The sequence below is a fragment of the Zalophus californianus genome, chromosome 10, assembly GCF_009762305.2.
Source record: "Zalophus californianus isolate mZalCal1 chromosome 10, mZalCal1.pri.v2, whole genome shotgun sequence".
NCBI classification, from domain to species: domain Eukaryota; kingdom Metazoa; phylum Chordata; class Mammalia; order Carnivora; family Otariidae; genus Zalophus; species Zalophus californianus.
This window is the reverse complement of record NC_045604.1, coordinates 96,111,161-96,126,109: the sequence shown is the minus strand read 5'-3', so window position 1 is coordinate 96,126,109 and position 14,949 is coordinate 96,111,161. Positions and strand designations below refer to the sequence as shown.

The 14,949-nt window shown below is 50.9% G+C and overlaps 1 protein-coding gene across 1 annotated transcript; it reads left to right on the top strand.

The window, feature by feature from the left end:
* The first annotated feature begins 427 nt into the window (after positions 1–427).
* Positions 428–1,844, top strand: NUPR1 (nuclear protein 1, transcriptional regulator). Its single transcript, XM_027611616.2, has 3 exons — positions 428–687; positions 1,079–1,228; positions 1,531–1,844. The coding sequence occupies exons 1-2, from the start codon at positions 576–578 to the stop codon at positions 1,213–1,215; spliced, it is 249 nt and encodes an 82-aa protein (XP_027467417.1). The 5' UTR covers positions 428–575; the 3' UTR covers positions 1,216–1,228; positions 1,531–1,844.
* Positions 1,845–14,949: the final 13,105 nt, after the last annotated feature.

Sequence of the window (14,949 nt, the reverse complement as noted above, 5' to 3'; positions counted from 1 at the left end):
GCTCAGGATATTAAGGGGGCTTTCCGGATGTTTCTTATTGAAAAGGGGTGTTGGGTGTGTTAGGGGTGAGAACCCCTGACCTAGTTCGTGGTGTGTCCTTCACGCCACAATCTGCCACCGGGGTCCTGAGTCTGAGCCAGAATGGGGGTGGGGGTCAGCTGTTGTGGCAAGGGGCCGGGGACGGACAGGAAGGAGTTGGCCAGGTGAGGCCCTCGGATCCCCACTGGCCATGATGCCAAGGACCGTTTATGCTCAGACTCTGCCTCTTTCCTCCTCCTCCCTGAGGGGCGGGGATCTCCTCTGTGGAAAAATACCCAGCTGGGCGAGCCCCAGTGAGAGGGAGGAAGCGAGGGGAAGGGGCTGGGACTCACAGGACCGACTCTTGCCCCCTCTCGTGATTGCTGTTTACTGGGCCGGGTTCTGGGAAAGCGCCAGATTGCATCAGACAGGGCCTGAGGAGGACACGTGGCCTTATAAGTTGGGGCCGGTGAACAGGGAGGTGTCGGGAAACCAGACACAAACAAAGCTTTTGAAGACGACAGAGAGAGAGAGAGAGACGGCGAGAGAGAGATACAATGGCCTCCTTGCCGAGAGCAGCCAGCCCGGCCCGGCAGCCCCCAGGCCCAGAGGACGAGGACCCCAGCCTGGATGAGTACGACCTCTGTAGCCTGGCTCATTCCTACCTGGGTAAGGTCTGGCCCTTTCCCCCGCTTGGTCCCTCCACTCCAACCCCACACTCCCAACTAGGATGCCTCCTTGGCCTTCTCCCCACCCCCAACCCGTTCTCTTGACCCCTCGAGTCATCTCATCTAACCCCTGGGCCACTGAGTGCTGTCCTGCACAGCCCTGGGACCTCACGCACCCCTAGACTATGGGAGCAACAACAGACCATCGGGGGCCCCTCACTCCACAGACGGGGCAACGGGGATTATGACTGCCCCAAAGCTAGGTGGTGACCACTCCCCAGGCTGCCTCCTCCAAACCATGCCCCTTCCACCCCGCACTCCTGGCCCCCTGCCTCTCCTCGGATGTACCATGCCTCCGTTCACCTCACCTCAGCCTCTTGCCTGGTTCCCAGGAGTGGGAGGCCGGAAAGGTCGCACCAAGAGAGAAGCTGCCGCCAACACCAACCGTCCCAGCCCTGGTGGCCATGAGAGGAAGCTGGTGACCAAGCTCCAGAACACAGAGCGGAAAAAGCGAGGGGCACGGTCCTGAGGCGGAGCTGGAAGTAAGGAGTCGGGCGACCCAGAGGTCCCTCCGCCTCGGAAGGATGTGCCTGGATGTGTATGGTTGGGTGGGAAGAAGGGACCCAAGAGCCGTTGTCTCAACATAGAATAAAATGAGATACACATTCGACTCTGAGTTTCCTAGGGACCAGAGCAAAGGGGGAAACACAGAACCTTTCCAATTGGAGGGACATTTGGTTTATGGGGAGGGACACCGAGGCCCAGGGAGGGTAGGGTCCTTCTCTGGAGACACAGTGACCAGGACAGACGGGGTTAGAACCATCCCTCTCTTCCCTTGCCCTAGATGAGGCCAGAGCCTCCGACACCACCCGGCGACGGAGACAGGACCACGGAGAATCGGAGAATCGGCACCTGAGGGCAAGGCCCAGGCCTGCTTCCCCCCACTTCTCTCCCCAGGACTCACCCTACCTGACTGAGGCTCTGAGGGGCCACCAAGGAAGTGCCCCCAGCCCCAGCAAAAGGACAAGATAGGGAGTAAGAGGCAGGGAATGGAGAGGCACAGTCGCAAAAAAAAAAAAAAAGCCCCTAAAAAGAAAGACAGCTAAGAAATTGGACCTCCCTAAGGGTGGGAAGGACAATAAACAAAGTACAGCTGCAGCTTATGTGTGGGATTTGTCCCCTCTCTACGTGGTGGTGGGTGTCCGCGTTTCTGCCCGCGCATGCCTGTGTTTGCACCAGCCCCAGGTAGCCGGTTTCGTCAGCGTCTGTGTTTGGTTGTGTGCCTAGGAGAGGGTGTACCTGATTTTGCCTGGACGGGTAGAGGCCAGCGTGTTATTTTGGCGTGCATATGTTCTGGAGACCGTGTCTCCGTGGTTTCTTAGGAAATGCAAGAAAAATTCCTGTTTCTATGTCATGCTGCCTGGGAAACAAGCCCCCCTCCCCCCGCCCCCGGCTCCTCTCCATTTCTAGAAAAAACAATCTTATTGATCATATCATTTTCATGTAAAACCACCTTCTGGGGGCGCCTGGGTGGCTCAATCAATCAGTTAAGCTTCCGACTCTTGATCTCGGCTCAGGTCTCCATCCCAGGATCGTGAGTTCGAGCCCCTCGTTGGGGCCACACCCAGCGTGGAGCCTGCTTACAAGTAAGATAAAATAAAAAATATATAAAAACCACCTTTTGAAGTGAATGGTATTTACTGGTGCCAAATGCAAAATGGAGAGAACTAGGATTTAGAACATTAAGGGATTTGCCCCAGATTTTACCGAGGGCTCAAATTCAAGGGCTCTCACTGTCCTCACCTATGGGTCCAGCCCCTCCGTCAAAGGGGTTGTCAGGACAGGATTCTGGGAGGTCAGCGGGGGGAGGAAGATCCTTACCTCGTATACATACCCGTCTCAGGACCAGAGTTTGAGAAGGACATAGGGCAGATAAGAGGATCTATTGATTGAGATACAGGTTTGGGCTGCTTGTAACGAAGACTCAAAATGGGATAGAAAGTTCTCCCTCTGTCACATAACAGCTCCAAGGGTCAGTACTCTTGGGCTAAAACGACAACTTCACTGTGTCAGGGATTCTAGCTACTTTTAGCCTCATTATTCTGCCACCCTCAAAACACGGCTTCCCCGGCACTTGGGTGGTTCAGTCCATTGAGCGTCTGACGCTTGGTTTCAGCTCAGGTTGTGACCCCAGGGTCGTGAAATCGAGCCCTGCGTCAGGCTCTGCGTTCAGCATGGAGTCAGCTTGAGATTCTTTCTCCCTCTGCCCCTGCCTCTCTCAAATAAATAAATAAATCTTAAAAAAAAAAAAAAACCCACACACACTCAAAAACAAACCATGGCTTCCACTTTGGGGTCCAAACAAGCAGCTTGGGTACCTGCCATCACATCTGTATCTCAACCTGTGGAAAGGGAGTAAGTAGGGAAGGGACCAGGGGAAGCCACACCAATTCATTTTCAAGGCCATGACCTAAAAGTAGAATCCATTACATTGGGTCAGAATTTAATTACATGGCCACACCTAACTACAAGAGAGGCTGGGAAACATGGTATTTAGGTGCTTAGCCATGTGTTGGCCAAAACTTGGGGAGGGCAGGAGAGTGAATACTGGAAAAAACTAGCAAGAAACATTTTCCACAGGCAGACTCAACAGGAGGAGGGAGAACACCCCTAGGCCCTGGCCAGAGCATTTCTCCGTTTCTCCTGCCCTTTCATGTAAGCCCTAGGCTGCAAAACTTGGAGCCAATTGTTCTTAGGGACCTAAGAATACGAGCAGAGGAATGAGGCACGTGTTGGCGCAGTAATAGGTACACAGCCCACCCGGACCAGCTTGAACCTCTGGGAATCTCAGTCCATCGGCCTCCCCTGAGTCCGACCTACTAACAGTCACAGACTCTCTGGCTGGGTAGAACATTAGAGGACGTCTAGTCCAACCCCACCGCACTCCAGACCGGGGTTGCCTCTGCTTGCTTGAATACCACTAGGGACAGGGAACTTGCTGCCTTTGAGTTGCCTGATTCCTTCTCAGAGCACCTTGTTAATGTGGGCTGAAGAGGCACCTGGGTGGCTCAGTCAGTTAAGCATCTGCCTTTGGCTCAGGTCATGATCCCAAGGTCCTGGGATTGACCCCACCGCCCAAAATCGGGCTCCCTGCTCAGCGGGGAGTCTGCTTCTCCCTTTCCCTCTGCCCCTCCCCTCCCCCAGCTTGTGCTCTCTCTCTCTCTCTCTCGAATAAATAAATAAAATCTTTTTTAAAAAAATGTGGGCCGAAATCTAACTAACTCTCCCACCTGCCCCTGAACAAGCTTCTGCTCCTCTGGTCCTTTCTGCCTGAGATGCCTTCAATCTCACCCACCCTGCAAGGCTCAGTCAGCTCTTCAAAGTCTTCCATCACCAGCCCTCCACCACCCCCTGTCCCCTCATCTCCACCCAGGGAGACACTTGCTCTGGAATCACAGGCATAGCAAACCTGTGCCCAGGTTCTCACAAGCATTTGGCATACAGCTCCTTCAGACTTCCCCTTGAGCCCCTCTTTCCGTGATAGATTATTTATTCACTCAGTTAATGCCTATCGGATGCCTCTTGTATTACCAGGGCCTGGTTGAGGGCATGGACTGCAAAGAGGGACAAATGAGACCCTGGTATGATTGGAACCAGGCCTTAGGGCCAATGGCCACTCTTGAACTCAGCAGGCAGATGGGAGGAGCAGCTCTATGCAGTGAGCTCTCAGCCCAGCACGGATCTGGTGTGTCAGCTTCAAAAAATCATGGCCACAGCTCCCGATACTTGGGAGTATATATATATATACTTACTGCTCTGTGATAGGTGTTTTATAGGCATTGTCCCATTTAATCCTTCCAATAACCCAACAGGCAGACTATTATTGATCTTATTTTCCAGCCCAGAAAACCAAGGTTCAGAGAAGGTAGGTAACTGGCCCAAAGTCACACAGCCACAAACTGCAGGAGTGGGATTTTGAACTTAGGTCTAATTTTTGAAGCCTAGGCCTTTCCTTTTTCACTATGTGCCTGAGAATAACCATGTACTGACAATGTGGAATCCTAGGTGTTAGTTAATTTCTGGTTAATTACTCCTTCTGAGCCTCAGTTTCCTGTCCTGTCAAAAGATACTTTATTTTTTTAAAAAAGATTTTGTTTATTTATTTGACAGAGAGAGACACAGTGAGAGAGGGAACACAAGCAGGGGGAGTGGGGGAGGGAGAAGCAGGCTTCCCGCCGAGCAGGGAGCCCGATGCGGGGCTCGATCCCAGCACCCTGGGATCATGACCGGAGCTGAAGGCAGACGCTTAACGACTGAGCCACCCAGGTGCCCCCAAAAGATACGTTAAAGGAGAAAACACAGTCTGCAAAGTGCTGTGTCTCTAGCTGAACCTGGCCACTCCCTGTGCTCTGAATCCTTTGACACTTCGCCAGAAGGCCCCACATGCTAGTCTCACTCCTGGCCTCTGATTGGCCTTCCCTGGCCTTGCCCTTCCCTGGCACAGTCTCTGCCTGGGAGGCCTTTAGGCTGTTCCAGGAACCAGATAATTCCTGGAATTACTGAATGTTCAGATCCTGGGAGTTAGAGCCCCATTCTCTACCCTTTGCAGAAGGGCCTGGTGGGGCAGGGGGCAGGGAGTGGCTGAAATTCACATGAGGACCTGGTCGGGACGAGAACCCGCTCTTGACTCTCCCCACCCAGAACCTCCCTCTTCTGTTCCACCCACTCTTCTACCCTCTTTCTTTTTGATCCCCTAGTTGCACGTAATGTGTCTCCCCGGTTTCTAGGGTTCCTCCTGAGAACGGAGGGACGACTGACCTCAACTGCCCCTCGGAAGCTTACGGATGTTTCCCCATCAGGTTTCCACGGTTCAAAGGATTCCCAGCTCATTGCCAAGAATCAGGACACTCACCATGGGGCTCTTTATTGGCTTCCCAGACACCTAGGCCTCTTACGCCCACTCAGCTCTCAGATGTGTATTTTTTTTAATTTCAAAATCACCCCATAGTTGATTTTTAACTGGCACTCCTTAAAGGTAATGCTAATAATAGGCACAGTGAAGGCTACCATTATTGATCGTCTGCCCTAGGGTTTTCCCGGTCTCATCTCACTGAGCGCTTCTGTGGTTTCTACCCTAAGTGCATTTGGCTATACCATTTGCCTACTTAGAACTTTTAAAATGACCTCCTTACCTTCTTCACTCAAATATATTTTAAAAGGAGATCAGGGGCACCTGGGTGGCTCAATCGGTGAAATGTTCTGACTCTTGATCTCAGCTCAGGGCTTGATCTCAGGGTCGTGAGTTCAAGCCCCGAGTTGGGCTCCACGCTGGGCATGGGAGCCTACTTTAAAAAAAAGAGAGAGACGACATAACCACCGAAAGTGGAAAACCACAATCACTTACCATAACTAGAATTTTATAAAAAGAAACACCTAACTATAACTTTTTTCAGTCCACCTGTGCACACCGTCGATGACCTTGTGCGAGAAGAGTCACAGGTGTTCACACTTGGAGAAACACTGATTGTTTACGAGCCAGACACTCTGCCAGATGCTTTGCATACACGGGAGGAGGCCTCATTGTCATCACTTGGTTACAGATGAGTTAAAGAAGACACGGATGCCTGGCTTCCCCTCCCAGAGACTCTGATTTCATTGGTCTGCGGTAGAGCCAGGGCTTTGGGAGTTTGGAGAGTGACTCTAACGTGCAGTGATGTTTGAGGACGTCTGATAACAGTGGGCTTTTGTCTTGGGTTGCATATACCGAACACGGTCACAGCAAGGGCTCCCAAACCCTGTGCTCTCCTTACCATGTGGCTTTGCCACCTTCCCATCAAATGGGGGACACGGGACTGTGTTCCCTTTTTTTTTAAGATTTTATTTATTTGACAGAGACACAGTGAGAGAGGGAACATAAGCAGGGGGAGTGGGAGAGGGAGAAGCAGGCTTCCCGCCGAGCAGGGAGCCCGATGCGGGGCTCGATCCCAGGACCCTGGGATCATGACCTGAGCTGAAGGCAGACGCTTACCAACTGAGCTACCCAGGTGCCCGGGACTGTGTTCCTTTTGAACATGGGAGAAACTCCCCAGAGTTCTGGGGGAGTTCCTGGCCTGATACAGTCAGGCAGAAGGCGTGGCAGCATAACACACCGCAACACCATGCACTTCTACCTTGTGCTCTGGAGCCCAGTCGCCCTGCTATGAGAAAGTCCAAAACAACACACATGAGGAGATGACGTGGCAAGGCCACATGTCGATGTCATTCTGGTCTTCGGCCCCGCTTAAGCCCCAGCTGAAAGCCGAGTGTGTGAGCGAAGGGAGCCTGCAGATGGTTCCAGCCCTCGCTGTAGAGTCACCTCCAGCCACTGAGTCTTCCGCGATGAGGCCCGACATACAGGGGACCAGAGACAAGCCCCCGCCAATTGCCCACCTACAGACTCAGAGCATAATAAAATGTTCATTGCACAGCATTATGTTTGGGGATGGTTGGTTACACAATAGTGACTGGAACAGCCTTATGGTCCCCCAGATCCATGTCCAGATCCTGTCTGCGAACCTGGCTGTGACCTGAGACAAGTTATTATTTACTCTCGATCTTGACATCCACATCTGCGAATAGGAGATGAAGAGTACACCCACCTCCTGGAATGGCTTTGAGAATTCAAGGAAGTGGAGCTTTTCAAGCACTTAGCAGGGTACCCGACCCCGAACAAGAACTTAAGGAAACCGCAGAGTAGCACACAGAATGGGCTCTGGACCCAGACTCCGTGGGTTCAAGTCCCAGCTCTCTTATTTTCTCCATGACCTTGGGCCAGTTACTTGATCTTTCTAGCCTCAGTTTCCCCACATGTAAAATAGGAGTGCCAGTACATTCAACACAGGGTTGGTTGCTGTGATTAAGTAAGTGTTGCAAAATGCATAGTAAGCAACATGTAAGTGATTAAAACAACGACAGAACCAGAGCTCAGGCATGCCAGAAACGTGATCTATTGTGTAAGCTGAGATTTCCTGCCCCTTTTCTGCCCACAGCAGGTGTTTGATGGGGTCAGTTCACAGTGTTTTCTCTCCTTCCTCCAGGGTTGCTCAGGAGCAGAGCTGGGAATGGGCACAGGTTGCTCCTGGCCTCAACATCCCCTTGGTACACCAGCATCTACCAAGGTGTCCTCACCTCCGCCGCCCCTCCTGTCCTTTCCGCTCTTTCCCATCAACCCACACAGCTGTGCTCTTGCTGGGCTCCTGGCCACTTCCCACAGCCCCCATGTCACACCTGGGTACAGGGATATGTCTGGGGTCTGTCCACTGCTGGGAAAGGGGGTGCAGTCCCTCCCATCCTCAGATCTCTCCATACTATTCAGAACGAGCAGGCCTGGACTCTGTGGGGACACATCAGTTCTAACTTCTCCTTGTTTCCTTTTCAAATTGCTCCCTTCCTTCCTTGACTTGGGGAGTATTTTAAAGTCTGCCCCACCCCACATCCACCTTGTTCTTACGTCATCACGATTCTCCCCACGTTTCAATTCTTCGGTGCCTTCAGTCCCCTACCGCTGTCGAACTAAAAACGAAACTGCACTGACATCCCTCCACCATAGTGATGAGAGCCACGTGGCCCTCACTGATTTAACAGGAATGGGATGAGCATAAGAGGGAGTATGGGGAAACTCCACCTTGGTTTGTATATAAAAATTGCATGGTGATGGATGGTAACCAGGCTTCTGGTAGTGATCACATTGCAGAGTATACCAACATTGAATTATAATGTTACGCCCGGAGCTTACATGGTATATACCAATTTGACTTCAATAAAAAAGCATGAAAATATTATTCAGCCACAGCAATTGTTTTTATTATTTATTTATTTATTTATTTGAGAGAGCGAGAATGAGAGAGAGAGAGAGAGAGAGCACATGAGAGGGGGGAGGGTCAGAGGGAGAAGCAGACTCCCCACTGAGCAGGGAGCCCGATGCGGGACTCGATCCCGGGACTCCAGGATCATGACCCTGAGCTGAATCAGCCACAGCAATTCTTATTATCACACTGAATATTTGCTAACGTCCTGTGGGAGGGCAAAACCCTGGGTTATGGGTTCACTGCCGGTCAGGGGCTGAGCCGGGAGTGGACCAGCTGTGCTTACACCCACATGCCCCATCCATCTGAGGGTTCTAGAGAGCTCCATGGCCTTTAGGAAGTCGGTGGGGGGAGGGGCAGGGAGAAAGCAAAGAAGGGAGAACAACCCGTCCTCAGAGTTCCTGTGTGAGCAGCCAGCCCCAGAGGACACCTCTCCCCTGGGGCTGGACATAGCACCCAGGTCTCTGTTAACTAGAAGCCTTCCTTTTCTATGTAAAACAAAGTGTTCTTTGCTTTTTTTTTTTAATGATTTTTATTTATTTATTTGACAGAGAGAGAGGGAGGGAGCAAGCACAAGCAGGGGGAATGGCGGGCAGGGGAGAAGCAGACTCCGCGCTGAGCAGGGAGCCCGATGTGGGGCTCAATCCCAGGACCCTGGGATCATGACCTGAGCCGAAGGCAGCGGCTTAACTGACTGAGCCACCCAGGTGCCCCTGCTTTTCTGATTATAAAAGCAGTTAAGGCTGAGGAATCAGAAGATAACCACCGACTTCTGGGTTCAGTACTCCTGACTGATCACACCCACCTTCCAGCTTTTTTTTTTTACCCCCCATTTGTTTTTTTCCCCCCTCCTTCCAACTTTAGTCTTATATCAGCTCTGTGCAAACTTATCCTGTTCTCTCTCTTCTGGAGAACTGGTTTGGAGAGTTGCTTTTTAACTGTTTGAGGTTACACTTCATTTATTCATTCGACAAATATTTATTGAGCCGGGGAAAAATCTAGAAGCTATGGATACAGCGGTAAAATGGAGCTTGCATTCTAGTGGGGGCAGACAAACAATGATAAGTGAACGGACCAAACACAGGAATTTCGGCAGGGCTTGTGCAATTTAAAAATGCCTTGTTTAGGGAAAGCCTCACCAAGAAGGGAGGGCCTTTAAAGAGTGAAGGCCGGAAGGAAGTTAGGGAGGGCTTTGTGCTGAAATTCCTCCTTATTTCCTTAAGAGCACACAGTACCCTCTAACATCCTATGTATTTTACTTATTAATTTATTGTCTGGGGTTAGAGGAGGTGACTGCTGGCCGCCAAGACAACCCGAGGCAAGAAGGCCTGGAGGCTCAGTGACCGGAGGCCGAGAGCAGAGGCTGGGGAGGACGGCCGAAGGGTCCCCTCCTCTGCGTACACGGATCCTTCTGTCCCCTCATCAGATGCTGCAGTTCAGCCCCCCCGCCCCCATGTTCTCTCTCTCTCTCAAGTAAATAAATAAAATCTTTAAACAAACAAACAAAACCGTTCATGAATGAGTGTGTCAGAACTGGTCTCGCTTCCCACCACCCCTTTTGCCGCGCACATTTCTCAAGATCCTCAGTTCCGAGGACAGCGGAGAGGACCCCAGGTGGGGCCCGGCCGGTAGGGCTCCTGGCCCTCTCAGCGAATGCAGGAGCCATCAATCATCTCGTTATCAACATTGAAACCTGGCACCGTTTGGACAGGAGGCCGCAGGGTTAGGCCTCTTGCTGTCTTTCGCTTCTGTTCAGGGTTTCTGTTTCCCGGCCCCCTCTCCCTTCCTTTGTTGGTTCATTGGAGGTGGTAAGGACCCGAGTGTGGAGCGCCGACTGTCCCAGTTATAGTTGATTACACCCCGTCCTGTGTCAATGACATTTGCTAAGACAGTACCCCTTCAAAAAATATGTGATATGATGGATGTGTCCATTAACTCAAGGTGGGGGGAAACTTTCACAGTGTACACACGGATCAGATCATCACCTTGTGTACTTTAAATAGTTTATCATTTTATTGGTCAATTATACCTCCATAAAGATGGGGGGAAAAAGAGTATGACTTCTCAAACCATACTATTTTGGTTCAAATTTCAGTCCTGCTATCGCTGTGTTATTAACCTCAGTTTCCTGGTCTGTAAAATGGATTGTTTTGAGGAATACATGCATGTGTGTGTGCGTGCGCGCGCGCACACAAACCCGTTTGAGCAGTGTCTGGCATATAGAGAAGGCTCATAAAAGCTAACTGTTACACCAGGCGGTATAGTGTAAGTGGTTAAGAAAACCAGAGGTCCTGGGTTCAAATCCCAGAGCTGTCGCTTACTAGCTAGGTAACCTTGGCCACAAAGCCTTAATGGTCCTCAGTTTCTTTTTCATATAAGGAACGTGAATAATAATACCTACAGGATAGGGTTATTGTGAAGATTACATGAGCCAGTAGTTGAAAAATGCCTGGCACATAATTTGATTAAGTTATAATTTTATAATTATAATATAATCTTATAATATAATTTTAACTTATTCCATTCTGTGTAGTAAGCTCCATGAAGGCAGAACTTTCTGCTGGCCCCATTCACTGCTGAGCTCCAATGCCTAGAATAATGCCTGGGACATACTGAGTTGGTACTTGGTAAATATTGACCAAGCTTCTGCTGTTTTCACATCGTCCTTTTTTTTTTTTTAAGATTTTATTTATTTATTTGACAGAGAGAGAGACAGCGAGAGAGGGAACACAAGCAGGGGGAGTGGGAGAGGGAGAAGCAGGCTTCCCGCCGAGCAGGGAGCCCGATGCGGGGCTCGATCCCAGGACCCTGGGATCATGACCTGAGCCGAAGGCAGTCGCTTAACCAACTGAGCCACCCAGGCGCCCCTTCACATCGTCCTTTCTAACTGAAATTCTCTCTCCACTGGCTTCTGATAGAGTGCTCTTTCTACTACACGGTATATTCACCTTTATCATTAAAAAAAAAAATCTGGTCTGTGATTTTTTTTGACATTGGAAATCCATTGTGAAGGCAGATCAAAGAGGGGGAGGGGACCCGGGCTGCAAATGGCAGAAACACAGCTCAAAATAACTTCAGCAAAAAAGAAGCACCTCATGAAACTGAACACTTCAGAATAATTGCTTCAGGACTAGTTGGATCCAGGAGCCCAAAGTCAATAATAAGATTCCCGTCTCCCTCTCCAGCTGTCAGCTCTACTTTCCCATGTGTTGGCTCCCACCTGAGGCAGGGTCTTCCCTCATGGTGGCCAACAGTAGATCCAGATTCACATCCTACCTGTTTAGTCATATCTGCAGGGAGAAAGCCTCTTTCCTGAGAGCAAGTCCAAGGACTGACTCTCAGTGTGTCACGTACCCACTCTTGAACTGTCCACTCTAGTGACTGGCTGGGTCTGTCAGATGCCCACCATGGGGGGGAATGTCAGCCTATGTAAGAAGATGAATAAATTCCCCAAAGGAAAATCCAGATTTTTTTTTTTAAAGGAAGAATGGGTGGGCAGGTGGAAATGAGAGATGGCAATGACATCCCAAGGGATACTCTTCTCCCCTCATTCTCTCACTTGCTGGCCAGTTGACAAGCTCTGCTTTATGTGCTCTCAAGAGTAATAACACTTGCCCGTTTTCAGAGCCCACATTCACTCTCTTTCTCTGTGAGGAAGGCACTGCTATGCCCATGCTCCAGGTGAAGAAATGCAGGCCGCAAAGTTGCTGGCCAGGGTCTCCCAGTCAGTTACGAACTGCCCTGCTTCGACGTGTTCTCCCTGGTTTCACATGTTCATCCAGGCTTCTCGGCGAGGTGGCCACCTCTGTGGGCAAGGACCGTGGTTGCCACTCCTTGGTACTCGGCCCCCACTTCTGTCTTCCTCTCTCCTACCTAGGGGCACCACTTCAATTCAGAATCATGAAAAGAGTAGAAGTCGTTCATATCAATCTTGCCAACAGGACTCAGAGGTCTGATGAGGTGGATGAATCCTTGAGGTAGTGGAGAAGACCCTAGGGCTCTGGGAAGGGCCCAGAATGTGTAGAAAACTAAAAAGCTAAGAGATGAACATCTAGATCTTAGGGCTACACACAGGGTCTTAGTGTAGGTGGGAATGGAATGGGACAGACCTGAGAGCCATAGAGGGAAGAAGGTATTTATGGAAAGGTGAGACCTGATGGACGGACAAGGAGTCAGGTTTTTTTTTTTTTTTTAAGATTTTATTTATTTATTTGACAGAGAGAGACACAGCGAGAGAGGGAACACAAGCAGGGGGAGTAGGAGAGGGAGAAGCAGGCTTCCCGCGGAGCAGGGAGCCCGATGCGGGGCTCGATCCCAGGACCCTGGGATCATGACCTGAGCCGAAGGCAGACGCTTAACGACTGAGTCACCCAGGCGCCCCGAGCCATTTATTTTAAGAGCTGAGGAAGGAGTGTTCTAGGCAGAAGGAAGAGTAGGTAGAAGTGTGCCTGGTGTGTTTGTGGGGCAGCCAGAAGGTGTGGGAGGGAATAAAGGAGGCCAGTGGGAAGGATCATGAGGATTTGTCAATCATTGGGAGGGTTTTTGCTTTTACTCTGAGTGACATGAGGAGTCACAGGAATCAGTGAACCCAGGACCAAAACCGAGGCAGGAGCAGGAAAAGCGGGTGGGCAGAAACATATATGTTTCATATATTCTTTTGCATGAATCAGATATTATATAAAAATATAAGCAGTGATGGGGCATCTGGGTGGCTCAGTCAGTTAAGCACTGACTCTTTTTTTTTTTAAAGATTTTATTTATTTATTTGAGAGAGAGAGAATGAGAGACAGAGAGCATGAGAGGGAAGAGGGTCAGAGGGAGAAGCAGACTCTCCGCCGAGCGGGGAGCCCGATGTGGGACTCGATCCCGGGACTCCAGGATCATGACCTGAGCCGAAGGCAGTCGCTCAACCGACTGAGCCACCCAGGCGCCCCGAGCACTCACTCTTGATTTTAGCTCAGGTCATGATCTCAGGGTCGTGAGATCGAGCCCTGTCTTAGGCTCCGTGCTGGGCATGGAGTCTGCTCAAGATTCTCTCTCCCTCTCCCTCTGCACTCCCGCCCATGCACACACACTCTCTCTCCAAAATAAAAATAAAAATAAATATAAATATGAGCAGTGAGTGTGTTCCATTCCTGGGGAGTAAGCTGTCCACTCAGCTAGGGGTGTCACATGCAGTGGGCCAGACGAGTGAGGGACAGCAGGCGTGGCTGAGACCCCACAAAGGCCGCCAGGTGAAGGCACTGGGAGTGACGTGGGACCCTGTGTCAGCCTCAGCGCTTAGGGGCGCTAGAGAACCTGGTGTCTGCCAGGGCCTGCCCACCTCCCTCGGACACCTGGCAGGGCCTGTCCTGGGGCTCAGCCCCACCATTCTAATTGTTCTTCATGGAGAGCCTTGATGAAGCCTCACCTGGCCCCCGTTGGGGGTGGGGTGAGTCCCACCCACTGGTTCTCAGGTTTGAGGCTGTCCACACCCTGGCCCGGAGATTTCTGCTTCTGGCCTGAATTCTGCTCTGATGTGTGTTTCTGGGTCACTAGGCCCCCTCTGCCTGCACCCCCAACCATCCCTACTTCCTCAGGTCTAACTGCAGCCGCTTCTGTTTCTTACCTTCTTCCTCCTATTCTTCTTCGGCCTTTCTTTGTCCATTGATGACAACTGTCCCTTGTATTTATTAATGGCAACTAACATTTCTTTCCTCGTGAGTCAGGCCTTACACTACTACCAATAGCTAAAACCTATAGTTTTATCATATGCCAGGCTGTGTTCAACCACTTTATAAATAATAACCCAGTGAATCCTCTAAACCGTCTTAGGAGTTTGTGTTATTTTCCTCATGTTATAGATGACAGAGCAGGCACAGAGAGGTTAAGTAACTTGCCTAAGATCACACAGCTATTCAGCAGCAGCCATTTATGTGCACAATCGTCACAGCATCCTATCCAGCTGGTAGAAGTAGCCTCCTCGCTTGGGAGATGAGCCAAGATCAGGGAGATTTCAGGCCTCGACCAAGGGAAGTGTTGGAACTGTGAAAGCGAAGGTCTGTCTCCCTCCCAAGTGGGGCCCTGACCCGTGACACCCTGTGCCCTCCCAAGTTCACCTTCATGTCTGAGCTGAGAGGTGGGCAGGGCTGGGATCATGAGCCTCATCTTGCAGATGAGGAACCTGAAGCACAGAAGGTTTGGGCCTCTCAAGAGGGTACGTACACGTGGGAAAGGGCGAGCAGGGCCGGGACTCGAAGCGGGACTTTTTATCCCCAGCCGGGTGTTTTTCCTCTGCAGCCCTGCCTCCTGGGCTTCAAACTCTGCCTTCCTTGCACTCTGCAGAGCTGGCGGCCCACCCTCTCCTCACACCCGGCACAGCTCAGTCCTCCCGCCCCTGCCTTCGTGTGTCACTTAACATACAACACCCAGCGATTGTA

Bases quoted from the DNA above. Each gene is read 5' to 3' on its own strand.
- NUPR1 (XM_027611616.2), top strand. From the start codon at position 576: ATGGCCTCCTTGCCGAGAGCAGCCAGCCCGGCCCGGCAGCCCCCAGGC. The intron at 688-1,078 runs GTAAGGTCTGGC...CCTGGTTCCCAG, and splicing joins CCTGGCTCATTCCTACCTGG to GAGTGGGAGGCCGGAAAGGT.